Below are 19,415 nucleotides of genomic sequence, written 5' to 3'. Positions count from 1 at the left end.
TAACAGGGGAGAAATAATGCTTCCAACAGGTTAATTTGGAAAGATTTTAACAACATACAATCAAGTCAGATTTAGGATTATTCCTTTCCCGTTTTTAAAACCAGCAATTTTTGGATAAGGTAGTGATCCCTGTCATCCACACCACCTCCTTTTGTTAAAGCTGAGAACCTCCCCTTTGTCAAGGCATTAATCCCAATTAACAATGTGCTGTACATGTAGATGTTTTTGTTTTGTGAGATATTTGCATATTTTATTCCATCTATGATAATGAAGGGAAACACTTGCTAACAACGTGACTACCCTGTGTTCATGTCTTATTAGGCAGCAGCTGCTGGATTTTGAGGCATGCGTGTGTGTAATCAGTACACCATAATAGCATAAGAGGAGAAGTAAAAGAAAGTACTTAAAAGTACATTTCGTATGGTACAGTGCTTTATCAAAGCTGACTGCAAAAGTGATGTATCTTACCCTATGATTACATGTTCCTATGCTGCTAGGAGAGGGACAATTGGGTTGCCATTCTCTGTGTCATTTGTATTTGCTAAATTCTTGCAACAGGAATGCTTGTGCAAAATGACTGGAAAACTAGAGGCAGCTAGTCATTGCTACAGGCCAAATTTATCTGCAGAACTTTAATATTGGTGATAAATGCTTAAGAAGAGGACCTGCATGATTTTTCAGGTCATCGGATAAAATTGAGGTGAGTTTTTTTTCCCCTCCAGTATGGACACTGGCCATACACACTACCTCTGCTCATTTTCAGTTGTGCAAAGTAGAGCGACTCTAATATATAGCCTTAAATGTATCTTAAGAATAGTGCCAGTGACAATAGTTTCCCCTTTTCTAAATGTGAAAAGATTTTACTTTTTCACATTAAGATAAAATGATTCTATTGTGCTTGTTTCAGAACTGACACTTAACAGATTACTTTTTGCTCCAACTCTTCCTTGTCTTTCTTCTTCCTTGGATATACAGCTAAAAGAACGAAGATTTTACTCATGTCTCCGACAGGTGAAGATGAAAGCTTCGTAAACTATGCAGCAGCGTTTGTTCTGTGTGGAGCAAAGTAATTTGTTTAACAGCAAATCTAACTTCCGTTTCACGTAAAATACAGAAATTTTTTTTGCTCTCTGTATTTCAAATGTTGGGTACTGATTCCAGAAGGCTTGTGAAATCTGACTGCTTATAAATCATATGGGGAAAAACTACCCCATGTCAAAGCCAGGCATCCCTCATCAATTAGTACTTTTTTGCTGTATTTCTCTATTTTAATGATGTGACAAGAGTGAGCCTACCCTGCTAGTGCTGTAAAACAAGATGCCTATGAGGAGAAGGCGCATTTGACAAGCTGGGAATGAACAACAGCCAAGTGGAACAATGCTGTATGAATTCAGAGGGGTACATTCATGAGTCAACAGCTCAGTCCTAAACCATTCCTAGAATAAGCAGGTATGTCAAATTCTCCCTGTGATGCCTTGCACAGCTCAGACTTAAAAAAACCCAAACAACCCCACCAAGCAAACACCCCTGACATTATTAGAAAAAGCAAGTACTTAAAAACCCGACTACTTCTTAAGTTTGTTTAATCAAAAAACTAAGCAACTTGTGTAAGACAGCTCCTGCCGCTTGGTAACCATAGTGTTACTTTTTCACCCCACTCTCATGCCTTTTATTTTTGAAAAGGTCACATAAACAAAGGATGATACAGACAAGAGTCTTAGTCAAAATAAATCTGTTTTTTTGTTTGGTTGGTTTTTTTAGGAGAGTAAGAGGATAAAGAAAACAGAAGAAAATTAGCCAACTTGCAACAGAGTTAACAAACAGGAGATGGGTAATTAGTGTTTAATGCCACCTATAGCGAAATGTTTCCCACTGGGAAAAACGTGGGAGGCAAGTCCACTTTGCTCCTTCAAAGTCACAGGCCGGAGCAGAACATACAACAGCACCTAACACCACAGTCACTTTACATATATTCAAGTTTTTACACATCTGCAAAGCAGAAGTAGTAGCAGCCATTTGGATGTTCTTTCTTAATGGTTCTCAGGGGGGGCCGAGGAAACTCGGAAGGACCTGGTTCTTGTGACATGGAGCTGGAGCTGCAGCTGCTGCTCCTGCTGCTGCTCCCAGCCACCTGCGCCCTACCTCTGTCCTCAGCGGGGGAGACCTGGGGAGAACCTGGGCTCAGGTACCCAGCTGTGGTCTGAGTGGAGGCGGTGGCATACGTGGTCGGGCCAGTGTTATTTTTCACATAGACGTTCTTGATAGCAACAAGCGTATGCGCCATGATGCTGAGGCTGTTACTCAGATCTTGCATGCCTTGCTGCAGCAGCCGGAGGTTGTGGTTGACACTGTCAAAGCCAGACTGGATCACCTGCATCTGGGTCTGCTGAATCTGCACCAGGTCCTCTTCAGTTATTTCATTTTGGTCTGCCTGGGACCTGCCTTTTGTTTTGGCTTTTACTTTCCCAGAGGAACCACCGCCTGATGTCCCCAGAAAAGGTAGTTGTTCTTGGCTAGGTGGAACCACTGCCATGTCCTCAGAGCTTTCTTCTGGCTCTACCACCTTCACTACTATTTCTTCTTTGAGGTTCATCTTCTCAAGGCTGGATTGATGAGATGGGCCAGGATCATCATTAAACCCTAGAGGAGATGGGGGGGAAGGGAAAAGCAAAGCAGAGTCAGCAAGAAACTTCATGACCTCGGCGGTCAGTGAAATGTGTTCTTATCCACTGAGCACTAACATCAGTCGTTGTACCAAGACTCTACAACTCACACTGCTGCCTTTAGAATACATATTACCTTGACAGGTGGGAAGGAAACCATAACACCCATTCCCCAGTTAACCATATATTTGTATACTACAGATCCCTCACCGGCCCCAGCACAGAAGCTGAGTTTTAGGTTCCAAGAGACAAAGTTCACTGCAAGCTCATTTCATGCTCTACCGTGCACGCGGTAACCAGTAACAGCATTGCTGAAACACTGTGATTGCAAGAAATCCCTTGGTATTGAAGGTGACCGTTTCAGCGCACTAATGCGATGTCTCTCCGGTACGTACGAAGTTATGTACTCGCAGCACTTTGTAGTGCCGAGCACTGCAGGCTGGCGTGGCTTTTTGCATCTGCAAGAATAAGTACGACACGGGTGATCGTGGGCGGCGGGGTCTAACGCCTCAGAGACGGGCACCTACTACGAGATGGGCGTTACTCTTAGGTGTTGTTCGGATGCACTCTGACAACCCACAGCCCGGAATCCCCCCGTTCTGCCGTTTGCGCGTATACATTTCGCAAGAGTTTTCCGAAGCAGGCGCTTCCAAGCGGGGCGAGTACCCGCCGCCCCTGCGCGCCGGCGGCGGGCGGGGAGGGGGCGGCGGCGGCGGGTCCGCGCCCTCCCGCCCCCGGAGGCCGAGGTAGCGGCTGCCGAGGCTCCCGCAGCCGCGGCGGGGGGGCCGCCGGGCGGAGGGTACCGGTCCCGCACTCACCCATCTCCCCCACGACGGCGCCGGGCAGCTCCAGCGTGTCGATGCCGCCCACGATGGGCACGGCCTCGGCGGGCAGCAGGGAGCCGTAAGCGCGGTGGTGGTGGTGGAGGCGGCGGCCGGGCGGCGCGGCGGCGGGCGGCATCTCCGCGGGGGCCAGGAGGAGGCCGAGGGCGGCGGGGCCCGGCGGCCCGCAGCCCTGCGAGAGGCGGCAGAGCTTGCTGCGGTCGCGGCGCTTGAGATCCCGCCAGCGCTTCTTCAGGTCCTCCACGTCGCGGGGGCAGGCGGCCACCGGGTTCACCTTGTGCCGGATCAGCTCCCACACCTTCCGCTTCTGGCCCGGGGAGGCGCGGCCCGGCCCCGCCGCGAACAGCAGCTGCTCGTGCTTCAGCACCTGCTCGATCAGCACCTCCGTCTCCGCCTCGTTGAAATTCGCCTTGCGCCGCTTCGGCGAGTCCTCGGCCATCCTCCGCCAAGGGGGGCCCGGCGGGCGGGCGGGCGGGCGGGCAGGCAGGCAGGCGGGCGGGCGGGCGCCCCTGCCCCTTCCCCCGCCCCGGCCCGCGGGAGCCGCCGCCGCTAGGCCGGGCCCCGAGCCTTGCTGGGGAAGCAAATACCGCGCATGAGAGGAAAAGACGCGCAGGGGCCGGCGCAGGCGCCCCGTGCCCCGCGTGTTGACATGGGGAGGGGGCCCGGCCCCGGGCCCGGCCCGGCCCGCGCCGGCCCCGCCCCCGCCCGCCTCCCCGGCGGGAATCCCCGCCGCCGCCCCGCCCCGCCCCCGCGCGGGACCGCCCGGCCGCAGCCGGCGCCGGCCCGCCCCGTCCCCCCCCCCCACCGGTTGTGCGCGTGCTCGGCGGCGGCGGCAGCGGGGAATGGCGGCTGTTTTGGAGCTGCTGCTGCAGGAGGAGGTGGCGGTCAGCGCCGTGGTGCGGTGGCTGCGGCACTGCCCTGGCCACCGCTCAGCTGAGGTAACGCGCGGCGGCTCGTCCGCCCTGCCTCTGGCGGGGCCCTGGCTCCGGCGGGGCCGGGCCTGCCGCCGCGCCACCCCCCCAGCTCCCTCCGCCGCCGCGGGCCGGGAAATTTTTGTCCGCCTCGTAGCTGGGGGGCGGCCACCCCCCGCCGCTGCGAGGGGCGAAGCCCGCGCGGGTCAGCGCGGGGCCCCGTCCGCGGCGGGGAGCTGGGGCCGAGCTCCGTCTAGCAGCCGGCGGCACCGCCCCCGCCGCGGGCGGGCTCTGAGCGGAGCGGCGGGAAGGCGAGGCCGCCGGCGGGGAGCTGCCACCGGGAGCTGCCCGGCGGGACCAGCGTCGTGTGCCAGCGCCGCGGGCGCCGTTAAAGTCCGCAGGGCCGAGCCCGCCCGCCGGGAGCTCAGCGCCGCCTGGGCCGGGCGGCCGCGGCCTCCGGGAGGCGGTGGCGCCGCGCGGCTCCGGGTCTGAGGCGGGAGCGGCGGCGGTGGGGGGGCCGCGCGGTCGCTGCGCGGGAAGCGGGGCGCGAAGGCGGTGCCTCGGCCCCCGGCTGTCGTGCGCTGGCGGAGACCGAGGGGCGGGGAGGGCAGCTGGTGTCCTGAGGGGGTGGCGCTCCCCGCGTCTTTAGCGGGGAAAGTAACGGCGAGGGGCGGGCGAAGCTGTCACCGGCCCCGTGTGGGCACCGGCGCAGGCCGCCGGCGGCGCAGTGCAGCGCCCGAGCCTCGGGCCTGGGCTCCCAGGCGCGGCTGGGCCAGAGGGCCCGGTGCATGGCCCTGTGCAAATGTCACGGAGTGGCCCGACTGGTTGCTCGTCCTGCCTGTACTTTGAGGAACATCTTTCAGAGCTGGGAGAGGGTTTGAGTAGGCTGAGTTTTGTAATGGGATATGGCTGGAGAATTTGGGTTCCTGGGGTAATAAAAGCATTTGTAACCATAGGTGGACTGTGAGTGCTTATATTTCACTGATAATGTAGAGAAACAATTTTTATCTAAAGCATTTTCTGCCTGAGCTGCTTGGAGAGTGTTACCTAGTATTAGTTAAAATCAAAACTCGTTGCTGTCTCCCACGTGAGTTAGCCAAGAATCGCTGTCATCCTAAACTTGTGTAGGAAGAAGGAACCAGCATTTTATGTCGTCCGCTGTTTCCTAAAGCGTGACTTGCAGACGCAGACCTGCGGAGGTTAGGAAGTTTGAGACACCGGCAGCTCAGCGAGCACTGTATGGGCGAGAGGTGCAGAGCCCGAAAAGTTTGCCCTTGCAAGGGAATTGCTAACTGCCTTTCGCTGCTGGGAGCGGCTGCATCGCTTCAGTGTGAGAAAGCAAGTGGGAGGCTCGCATCTGGCAGCTGTTGACAGGTCGCTGTTACCCGGCCGTGGAGGAACCAAACCTCTGTTAACTTGCGCAGAGAAAGATGGGTGGAAGCAGGTTGTGCTCTGAAAAGTTGGAGAAACTACCTGACCTTGTGCCTAGCGCAGACTGTAATTGTCTTTGTGCCTCTACGCTAAACCCAGGAGGAAATGGTGGGCTATGGCTTGCTCTAGCTTTCGTGGCAGTTTTGGACTGGAGCTGGTAAGAAGTTGGGTCTTCTGACACCTCATGGGGTTTGTGTTCTGACCTGTGTTTTTTCGCTGTTAGAGTGCTAAAGCAGTGAGCGTTGGCTGCTTGGCTTGTTACCCAGCCTGTGTCAGAGTCTCGTGCTTCTTCAGGAAGCTGAATTGCTCTCAGACTTTCAAATACGGATTTGAGCATAGGTGTTGAGGACAGTAGGAGTCCAGTCATGGCCATGCTCTCAGTGCTTCCTTTCGTACAAAAAAGTCCTTCAGAAATGGAGGTGTGAATACAAACAAACAGGAATATGTGTGCAGTGATCTTAATATTGGTAAAGAATAAGTTGCTGCCTGTGAGAGCTGCTTCTGGTATTGTTGCAAATGTTGCTGAATCCCACTGAGAGGAAACAGAAACCTGGTGGAGTGTTAGGAACACGTTTTATCCAGTGTACAACAGTTTGAACTGTGCATGTAACATGAAGTCTTTTTCATCTAGATTTACCCTTGTAAGATCACCACCACCTGTTTAGATTTTAAGTGCGTTGAGTCTGTGGTGGGTTTTTTTGTTTAAGTTTCTTAAGGATAAACTTCGTGTACCTTAAAGTTGCACAGTCTCTGTTTAGACCTCTGTGAGGTCTCAAGGGAGCAAAATTATTGAAATGGAAGAGCAACTTTGGTCTTGTATTTGGTACTACAGGGCTCAAAGTGCTTTGAACAGTTGTTGTTACAGCACCCCTCTGTGGCAGCAGGTGGCATTCACAGACAAATAGGGGACAGAAGTTGGCAGATTTTAGATTTTTCTATGAGGATTAGCTGCTTCAGTATCCATGTTTTTGAAACGTTGCGTTTAGGGGTGTCAGTTGCTCCAAGTTCTCCCCGTCCGTCTCTTCAGTATTACTGATGTTTTCATGGAACAGTTCTACTGTTTCCCAGTCAGAGACCAAAGTGAATGATTCCATATGAAAAATTCTGCCAAAATGGCTTGTATGGAGGCTGGGTTTCAGATCTGTGACCAGCCCTAAGGTCACTTGAATTTCAGTGGCCTGCTTTGACAAGTCATGTTGTGTTTTATTGTGTATTGCAATCCCACAGTTCCTAGTTGAATGAGTCTGGGCACATGGAAAGAAGCATCTTTATATTAATGATTTGTCCTCTTTCCTTGCAGGAGAACCACATCCACGACAAGCTGGTATCTCTTAGTTTGCTTCAGAAAGACTTTGTGCCTTTTCTGCTAAATTTTTTAAGGGAGCAGACCAGCCAGATCCTGACTAATGGACCCTCTACTCCTGCTAAAACTCCTAATTCCAAGGCCTCTGGGAGCCAAAGGACAGGATCAGAAAGGAGGGCAGGCCACGCAACCAGCAGCCGAGTGCAGCTCTTTTCCCAAAGGACTTCGGTGACCACCTGTACCACAGATAGCAGCTTTTCTCCAGCTGCAACATCCAGTGACTCCTCTTCCTTTTCTGGGTCAAACCCATCTAGCTCTTGTGGTGACTTCCCTAGCGTGGTCTCCAGTAGCAGCCCGAGCTTTGGGTACAGCCCTGTCCTTAACCACGGCGAGAAGCGGTCATCTCAGAAGGCCAGCTTGGGGAGCTTCATTACAGCCACGCCTGACGCCCTGCCAGTGAGACGAGGCCGAAGGAAAGGTGGTAGTTCGGTCAGCGCCTCTGGCCGGCAGGTAGCTCGGGATCTGGGGCGTTCCCTTGCTGAAGAGGAAGACGGGAAGAATGACAGTGCATCGTGGAGCGGAGGGAGAAGGAAGCGAAGCGAAGTGCCTCTTGTTTCTGCCAGATCCCCACCCAGCCAGCTAAACCTTAACAACTTGGAGGAGTTTCCGCCCATGGGTGCTGCCTTTGGCTGGACAAAGTAAGATCAAGCCTGCCTTGCTGTCTCATTCGGGTTGTGCTGCAGGTTACTGTTCCTTGACTGGCTCATCCTGTTGCACGTGCCCAGATACAGAAGATGCTGTAATAAACAATACCTGGGGGCTGGCTTCTGGGCTCCTTGGGCAGAACAGCTTTGTTACGGTTGCCTTGTAGGGGAATATTGCTTCAACGGGTAGTCAGGTTCCCACTCGGTGAACTTGCCCAAGACGCCTCTTTAGCCTCTCGCTCGTGATGCTGCCTGCAGCTTACCGGTGCACAGACCAGCTGATACGAAGCTGAGCACATCTTTATCCTTGCGTGTTTTAACAAGTCAGCGTTATCTCGGCTCTTCAGATTTCTCATTTAACACAATAGCAATTGCTAATGAAGAGCAGTCCTGGAAGGCTCTTCAGCTTTGCTGATGCTAGCAAAAAAGCTTTTGGATTGACGTTCTGTGGCTTTTGGTAACAGATGTTAGCGTGCAGCTTCGTTTGTGCCCTGTGATCATGGACAAAATAGCTGGCTGATGCCTGTGTTCTCTTTGGTCTGCAGCAAGCCCTGGTCTCCCTGGTGACTTTGGCTTAGCTTCTGGGCAGCTGTTTGTGTTGTGATTGCCTCGATCCTTTTTTCTTTCGCTTTGAGATTTTACTCTTTGAAATTCTCATTACCAAACATAAGGCTTTCGTGTCAGCCTGTTTGCTCCGCATATTAGTCACGGGTTTCTGGAAGTGGGACTTTCTAGTTGGACATGCAAAATTCCTTCTGAAAATTGATGGGTCTGTGGTACAGCAGATCCAGATGCTGGGTCTAGATGGTACTCTAGATGATGCTTTGGCCAAGGGAGATAAGGTGTGTTTCCAATATAGACAGTAAGTCTCTTCTTCAGTTGCACTATGCCCAAGTAGGAAATAGAGTGAGGAAAGAGGTCAGGGAGTGTCTGGAAGCCAACACTACACCGATTTTGAGAACACCATAGCAATTAGTATGTAGCAATCAGCATTTACTTGAAGTGTGATGCTTTATGTTCCTGTATCTCATTTCCACTATATGTCTAGCTGCATTACAGAGCCCTTTCCTGAATGGCAAATCTGGGTAGTTTATGCAGGAAGGATGGGTTTCCCTAAACTTAAAGGGCCTGTGGTAACTCAGAAGCCTGGACTCTTACTAATAGACAATGGCAGCTTGATTGTTTGTTTTCTTTTTTTCTCATGGTCATGTTAGAAACTGCTGGTGAATTAGTGTCTTACTAAAATGAGGCATATTCTGTCCTCTCAAATTAGAAGAGTTGTGTGGCACTGTGTTACTTGTTCTGTGGCTTGCTGATTGATAATTAATTTTGCAGCAAGGGTCAGCAGGCTGTTTTTAGCAGTCTGTAGCTCCATGACTTTTTATTCAGTGACCAGAATAAAGTCAGCAACTGTACGTACAGTTTAGAAAGTCAGTATCCTGACTCCATATCCATTTTATTTTAGCATTAGGTTCTTCTGGAAGAGTTGCATGCATGTGTGTCTTGAGACCTTTTTTTTATTGTTTAGCTTGATTTCAGTGGAATCACTTCTCACTTTTTCAGCAAAAGCAAGCCATCAAGGCGAATCAACCCAACTCCTGTAAGTGCTGAGCGCCCCCTCTCAAAACCAAAGATGTGCTTCACTTCTACGCCCGTCAGCCAGTCTCCAGCAGCTCGGTTTTCATCTGGGTCAAGCCTTGAGGCCTTTACCGCTGTCCAGGAAGGAAACCTTACATCTGTGATAAGCAACAGCCTTCAAGAGGAGAGGGAGATGCTGAAGAAGGAACGGTACAGTCTGAGCAGGGTGGTGATAGGCTTGTATTGATTCTTAATTGTCTTGCTTTAGGTGGTACCAATATCAGAGTGGAAATGACCAGAAGAATATCCAAAACAGATACTGGTGACCTTAAACTGTAATTTGCCGAACCCCAAGTGTGACTCTGGTATCAGACTAGGATATTAATGCAGGTAGCTCATGTTTGTCGTTTTAGAGGTGTGCTGACTCTGGAACAATGACCCTCACTTTATCTTCAGAATTTAGTCAGTCCTCACTGCTTTCATAAGATTGTTTCACCACGGGCTTGCACGTGTGGCCATGTCCTGTGCACCTTTCCTTAGATTGCACAGGCAAAGCAAGTGGGTTTGAGCTGGTGTAATTAGGCTGTGTTTGAAGATTGCGCCTGTGATGGAAGGCATAGTCTGGTTTGAAGAAAATGAGTTAGTGAAGCAAATGTGGGGAAAGTGTTAATGATTTTGCAAGGTAGGCAGACTAACACAAGCTTGTAGTCAGAAAAAACAGGACGTGGGTAGTGTGAGATTCTGTTTTAGAAGTTACTACTGCAGTTATCTGTTGAAAATTGTGTGCTGGGAGATGAAGTGAATTCTAGCTTCTAATTTTGTCTCTGCTGTTCAGTTACTCTGTGACCTTCATCCTCAGTAAATTGATATCACTGCTAGTCTGCGAGGATTGATACTTCAGAGAAAAATCAAAGCACAGTAGTAGAGAAGCCATTGTTTATAGTTGCTGTTCTTCGTAGATTTTGTTCTTGGGGAAACTCCTCTGGGTGAAATTCTTTTCCTGCTAAGCCTTGCAGTTCACTTCAGCGGGACCAGAACTGGCTGAGACAGACCCACTAGAGTCTCGTGAGTTATTGTTTGTACCAGACCTGGAACAGAACTGCTCAGGATTCAAACCTGCCTCTCTGCACTTCAGTGAAGTACCTATTCCGGTCTGAATTCTACCTGAAATGTGTAAACTAAAGTAGATGAAATTGCAGCATGTGGGCTGAATCTTGCCCACGAGGTGAGCTCATCTGACCTGTCATGCTTGAGAGCTGGGAGCTGCTGTTGTGTCATCAGTAGTGGTGGTGAATTGCGGTACAAAACTAACACGGCCCCCAGTCAGCTGGGTCACTTTGAGCAAGGGCAACAGGTGAAATTCATGCCGAGGTAGAGGACAACACTGAGGCAGAAGTGAAGCAGAGTCTTAACTACATTACTGGAGTCTTGCCTTGGTGAGTTTCCAAAGTTTTTAATAAATAATTTTCAGTTGTGTCAGTTGGGTGCTTATGTTCATTGCAAGGGAGGTGTTACTCAGTCTTTAATAACAAGACTAGTTGTATTGAGGGAATCCAGCCTCCTCAGCCAGAGGACAGGGACGGGGAGAAACCCCCCCACAATCCAGGAGGAGACAGTCAGTGATCTACTGCATCACATAGACACACACAAGTCTATGGGACCGGATGGGATACACCCGAGGGTGCTGAAGGAGCTGGCTGGGGTGCTCGCCAAGCCACTTTTCATCATTTACCAGCAGTCCTGGCTGACCGGGGAGGTCCCGACAGATTGGAAATTGGCCAGTGTGATGGAGTCCCCATCCCTGGAGGTGTTTAAGAGTAGAGTTGACATAGCGCTTAGGGATGTGGTGTAGTTGGGAACTGTCAGGGTTAGGTTAATGGTTGGACTGGATGATCTTCAAGGTCTTTTCCAACCTAGATGATTCTGTGATTCTGAAATAACCTTTCTACTCCCATTTTGTGCCTAAATTGTTCTTCATCACAGCAGTTTCACTAGAAATAGGCCAATAGAAAAAGTTCCTTGCTGCAAATAAAAACGTTTCTGTCTTCCCCACAGCCTTTAAAGTGACTTTCAAAGATTTTATTTTTGAGACAATGTAGTAAGAGGTGGTGTGATGTTCCAAACATGGATGTTCCATTGGGATCTTTAACAATCATTTGATATTGTTGTTACTGGTGCTTTTCCTGCTTCTTACGTATGCCACTCTGCTGCTGCATTTTGCATGACCTCTGTAGGTATATTTTTTTTTTTTACAGTATCTGTGTATTTAACTGAGTGGACATTGTCAATATAGAGTCCAGCAATTAAAGTAGCTTGTTCCTTCTGTCGTTGCCAGTTTGGGATTTCATCAGTTGTTGCATTGCCTTTCTTTTAGTGGTATTGGATCTTCTCAGGGTGCTGTTAACTTACAAATATATCTGAAGGTATGGATGTGAAGTTTATTTTCATAGATTTTGTAAAGTGTCTAGCTTTCAGAAATTGTACATGCAAAGATTTTTTTTTAGGACCTGATCTCTAACAGATTCCATGTCCTTAACAAATACCAGTTAAGATGAAAAGCAATAACATTAGGTTAGTGAGATAATTTGGCCAAAGTGCCACACTATTTTAGCAGAGTTGGAATTTGAATGTGATTTTTTTGATTGTTGGTCCCAAGATCCTTTCTCAGTAAGGGAAAGATGAGTTAAATTACTGTCATGCTAAAAGCAGCTTTAGAGAGTGTAAATGACATGGTTAGTTATTGCAGGAATTTGTTCGTGCTAGACTGCAAGAGAAAGACCTCTTCTGGCCGCATGGCTGCTGTGTATCATCTTCAGTCACGTGGTAATTCGCTGCTCTTGAATTTCAGATGCAAATTGCTGCACCAGGCATCTTCTCCTGCAGGGATATCTCTTGATCCTGGTACTCCTACTAAGCCTAGCTACACTCGCAGTGCTAGCCTTCCTGCTGAAAGCCATCTGGTGACCTGTGCAAATCCTACTAAGGTTTCCTGCAAGAAACAGTTGGAGTGTCTGGCGCAGCTCTACTCATCGTGTATAGCAGGTGAAGACCCAGAAGACATGAGACTGACCTTTCTTTGAGCTTTGAACTTGCATGTGTGTTGCGAGGGGAAGGTAGATGAGAAGTGAAAGTTGTGGGACAGTTGCATGTATACAAACAAATAACACCTGGAAAAATAAACCAAGCCAACACAGTTATTAGAATAAATGGCTACTAGGTATAATTTTAGGGAAGGAGGTGAACCTGATGCAGTACTCTGAGCTGCAGTAGGCTGAAATTGTATGGCCCTGTCTGAAACCAGACCCTTCCCTAACACATCTTTCCAGTAATTCCCATATTGATTTACACTGTGGCCATGTGTGGGAAGGGAGTTCTTTGCTGACTCTGCCACAGAACAGTTACCTATCTTTTTACCTTCATTTATTAAAGCAGGTCAATACTGAATATCCACCTTCAGTGTCTGATTTCCTCTCTTCCAGAAAACCTGGTACCAAATATTTTTCTGGAGCTCTTTTTTGTTCTGCAGTTGTTGACATCTAAAGGCACTTCTACTGCAGAAGATGGGGATAGTGACCTTGAAGACAATGAAAGAAGTGAAGGTAAGCAATCGTATTGAGAAGAAAGAATGTCACTTCCGTGGGATGATAATGTGATATAGAGTAGTTGCCTTTAGCTCCAACACTCAGTCTTAAATTCTGTAAAAGCACCTTATTACCACTGTGGGACTCATCTGAGATGCTGACAAAAATCATGTACGTATGGGAAGTGCTTCTGCAAAATGATAGAGTGAGGTTGCTAGATAATGTTTGCATCTAGTTTTCTGCTCTTGTGTAAGATTTCCTGTAGCTACTTGCTAACACTGACTTTCAGAGAGAATGACAGATATGCTAAAGTCTCCCCTCCATTGGTCCTTGCAACTCAAAAGTGCTCTTGATCTGCTATGTGTATCTTAAATTGAAGGTTGGGTTATGAGTGCACAGGATCCACCCATATAGATGTGTAATTGTTGCATTTGTTTTTTGGCAAATTCAGACTTAGCTTGATGCGGTTAGTACTTTGATGTGGATACAAAAACCAAAAGAGGAGCTTTAACATGAGACACCCGCCCCAGATGCCTCAATTTGACCTTTGTTTTGCCACTCACTGATTCTTAGGGCTGAGATTAGGAACACAGACTCTTCAGCTATGGGAACAGCAACTGATGTCTGTTTGCAGTTGGTCTGCTTTTTGTCCTGGACCTGCTTACTGTTGGCCAGAACGTTGAGAAGGAATCTTTTCATTCCCATACAGCATTAAACATTTAAATTGCCTTTAGTATAGGAAGGATAGGGATGGGAGGATTTGTCTATTCAGCTGGCAGGGAATGGGAACTTCTGGAAATTAGATACCGGTCTGGAAGACTATTTTTTGATATGGCAGTTCCTGCTTTCCTTGAGAGCTAATTGTTAGTCTTGCAGTTTATAAATGGTGATAGGTGCTGTTGTCTCATGTTTCTTTTTTTCCTTTAGATGCATCAGGGAGACAACATTTCCGAAGTGTGCACAATTGTGTTTATTTTGCTGTTCAAGTCTTGGATTATCAGTATGAGTGAGTTGAATAATTTTTTTTCCTCTGCTTATGTCTGCAGATGTGTATGAGGTTAAGCAAGTGTGCTTGGATTTTAGAGCTTTACCACTTCCAGGCACAGGGTTGTTATTTTTTCCTCAAAATACACAACTTGATCTGTATTTGGATGTCTGTGAAGTTTTCCTTGCACTGATCTGTCTACTGAACTTCGGTGTAATTATGCAAGAATGGGAAAGTCATGAGGTGGGAGCAATAAAAAATTGGCCCTCCAGATGCCAGTAGGATTTCATGCTGGGTGCCTGGGGCTTAGAGCTCTTTACTTGGTAGCCCCATAAACAAAGAGTATAAGCATTTCTTTAGGTCTGATCACGTTTTGTTTATGTCTGTCTGGGTTTTATCCATGTTGTCTTTGCAGAATTATTTCCCGGTTAGAAAAGGGGATGCTGAAGCTTTTGGCTGAAAATGAACGGATTGCATCTTTTTCTCCCACCTTGCATGAGAGGCTCAGGCAGGCTTATGAAAGCAGCACAGCCAAGGTAAAAATTGGCAGACCTCAACTGATGTTGCTTCAGACCTTTGTGCTGTTGCTCTTTTATTTGCGATGGCTTTGATGTTAAATCTCATTGCTTCTACTTCGAGTACCTTGTCATGTCATCTTTGTCAAGTGTCTAAAAGCTGCATTTTTTTTCTTGTCAGTGGGTGAGTGAATTACTAGGTCCAGTGATTGTTAGCTGTGAATCGCTGCTGGCTAGCCTTGCATTGTGCTCCAGGCCCTGACCTCAGCCAGCGACTTTGACAGGGTCAGGTTTTGCTTTTGAGATTCTCATCTAACAAACATGGAGCCCAGAAGAATGATTGGTTAGGTGCAATGTAGTTTGGAAGAAGGGGATTTGCTTCATAGCTACAGACTCCTTTTAGGCCAATGAAGCTTCAGAGGAGACAGTGCAGTTTGTGAAAACTGGTTTCCTCATCCAATCATCTGTGTTAGGGAACTAAAGCTGGATGGTAGGAATGCCTTCCCTAATGTATTTTGTATCTTGTCTCGTTCATCTTTTAAAAGTGGAAATGACTCTTGGCAAAGAAAGTACAGCGTGCTTTCTGAGACTAGGGCATGTCAATAGCTGAGCTTTTTAGTTAAAGCTGTAAGTAAAGGTCTCTTGTTACGTCAGGACATAGGCTTTTCAAATAGGAGAAAGAAGAATAATACAGAAATTGCCAGCCACTGTTCTGCCTTCTCTGGAGCCCTAATTGAAGCTACGCTTCGGGTGTTTGCAGAGCATTCTTTCCACGCCATATCAGTATGGATTGCAGTCTGTTCTGCAGAGAATTCTTAGAGACATGAGATGCTTCCACTCATAATGTTGAGTGATTCTGCCTCTGTAGTGTTATGCAGGTTATAAACTCATTGGTGTTTACTCGCAGTTAGCGATTGGGAGATGGCTGGTGTCTGAATGACTCAACTAGTGATACTTGGTTTCCTCATCATGTTTCTTCCCTGCTTTTTCTAGGTCTCAGATTGTTGGATAAATTAGGGACTTACTATTAGTCTGATGGCTGCCTTTGTATTTTTAACAGGTGTCTCTCCTGCTGCCATGCTCTGTGCAGTCTGTTTCTTTCCAGCCAGAAACTGACAATCGCTCTAACTTTCCCAGTGACAGAGCATTTCACATTTTTAAGAAACAAAGGTAAGTTTCTTCTACTGTTACTCTATGACTCACAGGGTATAATCTTTCCATGACTGTGAACAAAGGATATTAAGAATGTCTCATGTATGCTACATGCTGTAGAAAAATCTTGAGATTTTCACTCTAATTAAAAAAAAAAAAAAAGTCTTTGTCCATATTGACTGCAGGAGCTAAATGCTTAATGTCTTTAGAGAAGAACAGAATAACTTCAGGAGTTATTGAGACTTCTGGTAAATGCCAGTACAGTGTGTCACCCTACTGGATTGCTTCTGCATATAAATCTGGTATGCTTTTATTCTTCCTGCCACCTCCCTCCATGCTTGCAGCAACAGGGTGAGGGGAGAATGGCAAGTTGTCTTGGTCCTTTTTTCTCTTCTCATAGGTATTATTTCATGTGGCTTATTCTTTCCTGCCTCTCAGTCTTCAGTATGTCTGGTAATGGGTGTTTTGGTCATTCCGTCAGAGCTTGGGCATAACAAGCTTAAGCACTTGCTGTCACAGACATGGAAAATGGAAACTCCTTGAAGTACCGCTAACATTAATGAGTTTTGCAAAGGTATCTGAATGCTTAGAGGCTTGAGTTATTTAATCTGAGGTAGATTCTTGCTGGGGAACTTAGGAGCGATTGAATATTCAGTTGTTACTTCAAACTTTGAAGAGTTGGAATTCATACCCTTAAATATCTTGATTCACAGGGATATATTTTATGAACTGCTGCGTGAATGGGAGGATAACCATGAAAAAACTGGCTGGGACTTTGAAAGAGTTCTGGGCAACAAGATCAGGTAGGAGTCTTACACGACTTCAGCTAGCTCTTTAATGTAGTTGAATTGCTGGTGCAGTATACTGGGCTCGGCATCCTAAGTTCCATCTTCTCTCTGATGGTCTTCTGGACTAATCTGAAGGGAGCTTTGCTTCTTTGAAGATACTGTCAATGTAAACTCACTTCTGTATTTAAAAGTATCAACTGTTATCTCAAAGAAGCAAGCCATAAGTGACAAGGGCCTATTTTGATCAGTCTTGGTGTAGCTGTTTCCCTGTTCATTATCACAGAAAGAACCACTCTCACAACTGGTATACTGTGTTCTAAACATTGTCAGTATATAACTTGCGTATGCATTTCAAGTTTCCAATGCCCCACTCATCTTAAGTTGGAGAAGTGTGTTACGTGTTCAGAAGCTCTTAGCTCTTCTAATTATTTCAAGGGGGTTCTAATGTGTTCTGTACTCTGAAGACAACTGTGGCTCTTTCTGTGGAAAGCAAACTTGTTTATTCATTTATTGCTTTATCAAAATGGAGTATATATGAAGAAATTATTATGGTTTTGAAAGAAGTTGCCTTGTGGGTTCCTGTGTTAGTCTTAACCACCAGCCTACTCGGGTTACATGTGCGAAGGTGACTCTTCACCACAGGAGCAAAACAAGGCTGAGACTTAAACTGAGCCCTTCTCTTTGGGCTTCAGAAGTACTGCTGTTCCTGTTTTCTTACTTGCATATGTGTGAACTCTCAACTCACTGCTCTGCACAGGGGAGTGTGGGAGCTGAATGAGTTAATTTTCTTCCTAGATAACAGCATTATTGCAGGAAAGGAAGAGAGTCTTTTTATTGCTACAGCTGTGTTCGCTCTGCAGGTGCTCAGGGAGAATTTTTGTTTCCATGGTCAGCAGATGGGGCTCAGTGCTAGGGAAACCTGGTTAAAAAGATGTTGCTTTTTGCAGTGGCATTTGGAGATCAATTTGTTAAAAGCAGTTATTTTATGCTTTTGATATAGTTTGAGGTTAGAACACTTCTTTTATACCACAGAGACCCAGTCAGCATTTTGTGATGTTTTCCTTCACAGGGCCATGATGGCTCACCTATCTGCAACCTGCAACCACAGCCATTTTGCCAGGCTCTTTCAGAAACAGCTTATCCAGGTAAACAGCTTCTCTTTTTTTTTTTTTTTTTTTTTTTAAAATGAAGATATACATCAAAGCTGATTTGATCCTTCTCCCAGCCTGAGAAAACAAACTGTGTCTTGCAAGTTTCTTTGAGATTTTCCCATTGAAACTTTTTTGGGAGAGCCAAGTTTTCAGGATGGGAATTTCTTTTTCCAAAAATATAAATGAGTGATAAATTACTGATGAACTCTGTATAAATCAGGGATAAGGCACACTGAGCACATGATGAGCTGCAAGTTCATTCTCCATGGTTATTTACTTTGACCTTCTCATTTTAGAACAGTTACAATTTTTGGAAATTTTTAGGATGGGTTTTGACATGTATCAAATGCAGAGGTTCCCAGTTATGTTCATTAGCAACATGAGTGTACTACCTGCAAAGGGTCTCTGGTTCTTGTGTGCAACACTGCAACAGCCTCTTTTTGGTGTAGTATTGCTGTTGTAGTTTACAGGGTTTTTTTGGCCAGTTTCAAGCATCATCTGACTTGACTGTAACTGAAGGAATGAAGAAAGAAAAGATGCTTCTGATTGGAGTGTAGATATTCACTGTATTCTCTATAAATGGCTGTCTTATTGGTGGCTTCCTTTTGGATAGCAAGACAGACACAAAACTCTGCCTTGAGTTTTGCCCGTACACACTGCCAGGAAGTTGCAAGCTGCTGGAATGTTGAAAATTCCTCTAGTGTCTGCTCTGAGTTTGCATCAATGTCCTACCTGATGTGTGTGATCAGGGAGATTGTGGGAAAGAGGTGAGATGGACTTTGTTGCATCAACAGGATTTAATAAGTCCTAGGTACTGTATTTCTCCTTTATATCTGTGCCTTCTTAATGAAGACTGTAGGGTTTCACAAGGGTAACCAAAGATTTAAACTGATAACTGGGAGTCTTCAGTGAATCCAATGTGTCTGACTAGAAAGTGGTTTGCAACATCTTATGTGTCTTATGATACTCATGCAGAAAAGAACCTAGACTGAGGATTTATGTTGAGGCCTGATAATGTAGAGGTTGGGAAGTGTAACAGGATGTTCTTTTGGGAGGGGAGACTGCTCGGTTTGGAGTAACTGGACCTAGTAATTGTTCATTTGATATGCCTAGTTAAATGTTGGGTTTTAGTGGGATCTTTCTTATTAAAACTATCCTGTCTTAGATGTAGAAGTAAGCAGTCATCTTTTCCCTTTACTCAGCATTAGTTAGGTTATATCTGGAGTACTGTGTCCAGTTTTAGGCTCACCAGTACAAGAAAGATACAGACTTACTAGAGCGAGTCCAGTGCAGGGCCACATAAATGATTAAGGGACTGGAGCATTTTTTGTATGAAGAGGAGCTGAGAGAGCTGGAGGCTCTCCAGGCTGGAGGAGAGAAGGCTCCAGGTTATCTTAGTGCTGTGTACAAATACCTGATGGGAGGGAATGTCACAGAGAAAGACAGTTTCTTCTCAGTAGTGTTCACTGACAAGACGTGAGGCAATGGACACAAATTGAGAGAAAGGAAGGCACTTCTTTACTGTGAGGGTAGTCAAACACTGAAACAGGTTGCCCAGCGGGGTTGTGAAGTCCCAGTCTGTGGAGACATTGAAAACCCAGTTCGACATGGTCCTGCACAACCTGCTGTAGCTGACCCTGATGGAGCAAGAGGGAAGGGACCTCTTGGATCATTTAATCCAACCAACCTAAACAGTTCTGCAATTTTGTGATTGTTTGAGTCTTGAGTAGTATCTGTGTGTTGGAGTGAGGGGGACGTTAATTTTTTAACTTTACTGAACTCTGTGGAAACTCCACAAAAACCTGGTCTGG

The 19,415-nt window shown here is 46.8% G+C and overlaps 2 protein-coding genes across 6 annotated transcripts in view; one reads left to right on the top strand and one right to left on the bottom strand.

Moving 5' to 3' along the window:
• Positions 1-1,567: 1,567 nt before the first annotated feature.
• Positions 1,568-4,159, bottom strand: LOC141922394 (uncharacterized). The gene is made up of 2 exons (XM_074821534.1): positions 3,482-4,159; positions 1,568-2,640 (listed from the first exon to the last, which is right to left on the bottom strand). The coding sequence occupies exons 1-2, from the start codon at positions 3,942-3,944 to the stop codon at positions 1,982-1,984; spliced, it is 1,122 nt and encodes a 373-aa protein (XP_074677635.1). The 5' UTR covers positions 3,945-4,159; the 3' UTR covers positions 1,568-1,981.
• A 158-nt stretch (positions 4,160-4,317) lies between these two features.
• The window catches only part of CDAN1 (codanin 1), a 33,824-nt gene continuing 18,726 nt past the window's right edge, over positions 4,318-19,415 (top strand). For all 5 annotated transcript variants that reach the window (XR_012623255.1, XM_074824218.1, XM_074824217.1 and 2 more), the window contains exons 1-10: positions 4,318-4,443; positions 7,148-7,848; positions 9,418-9,642; positions 12,281-12,474; positions 12,912-13,031; positions 13,941-14,019; positions 14,414-14,534; positions 15,574-15,683; positions 16,379-16,468; positions 17,523-17,598. Coding sequence is in view for 4 of the 5 variants with exons in the window: in XM_074824218.1 (XP_074680319.1) it covers positions 4,348-4,443; positions 7,148-7,848; positions 9,418-9,642; positions 12,281-12,474; positions 12,912-13,031; positions 13,941-14,019; positions 14,414-14,534; positions 15,574-15,683; positions 16,379-16,468; positions 17,523-17,598 (1,812 nt within the window). In the remaining variant the exon portion in view is untranslated. The remainder of the gene's footprint in view (positions 4,444-7,147; positions 7,849-9,417; positions 9,643-12,280; positions 12,475-12,911; positions 13,032-13,940; positions 14,020-14,413; positions 14,535-15,573; positions 15,684-16,378; positions 16,469-17,522; positions 17,599-19,415) is intronic.

This window comes from Strix aluco, chromosome 4, assembly GCF_031877795.1.
Source record: "Strix aluco isolate bStrAlu1 chromosome 4, bStrAlu1.hap1, whole genome shotgun sequence".
Taxonomy (NCBI): domain Eukaryota; kingdom Metazoa; phylum Chordata; class Aves; order Strigiformes; family Strigidae; genus Strix; species Strix aluco.
The sequence above is the reverse complement of the archived record's forward strand: the minus strand, read 5'-3'. Positions and strand labels throughout refer to the sequence as shown.

Bases quoted from the DNA above. Each gene is read 5' to 3' on its own strand.
- LOC141922394 (XM_074821534.1), bottom strand. From the start codon at position 3,944: ATGGCCGAGGACTCGCCGAAGCGGCGCAAGGCGAATTTCAACGAGGCG. The intron at 2,641-3,481 runs GTGAGTGCGGGA...CATCTCCTCTAG, and splicing joins CGCCGTCGTGGGGGAGATGG to GGTTTAATGATGATCCTGGC.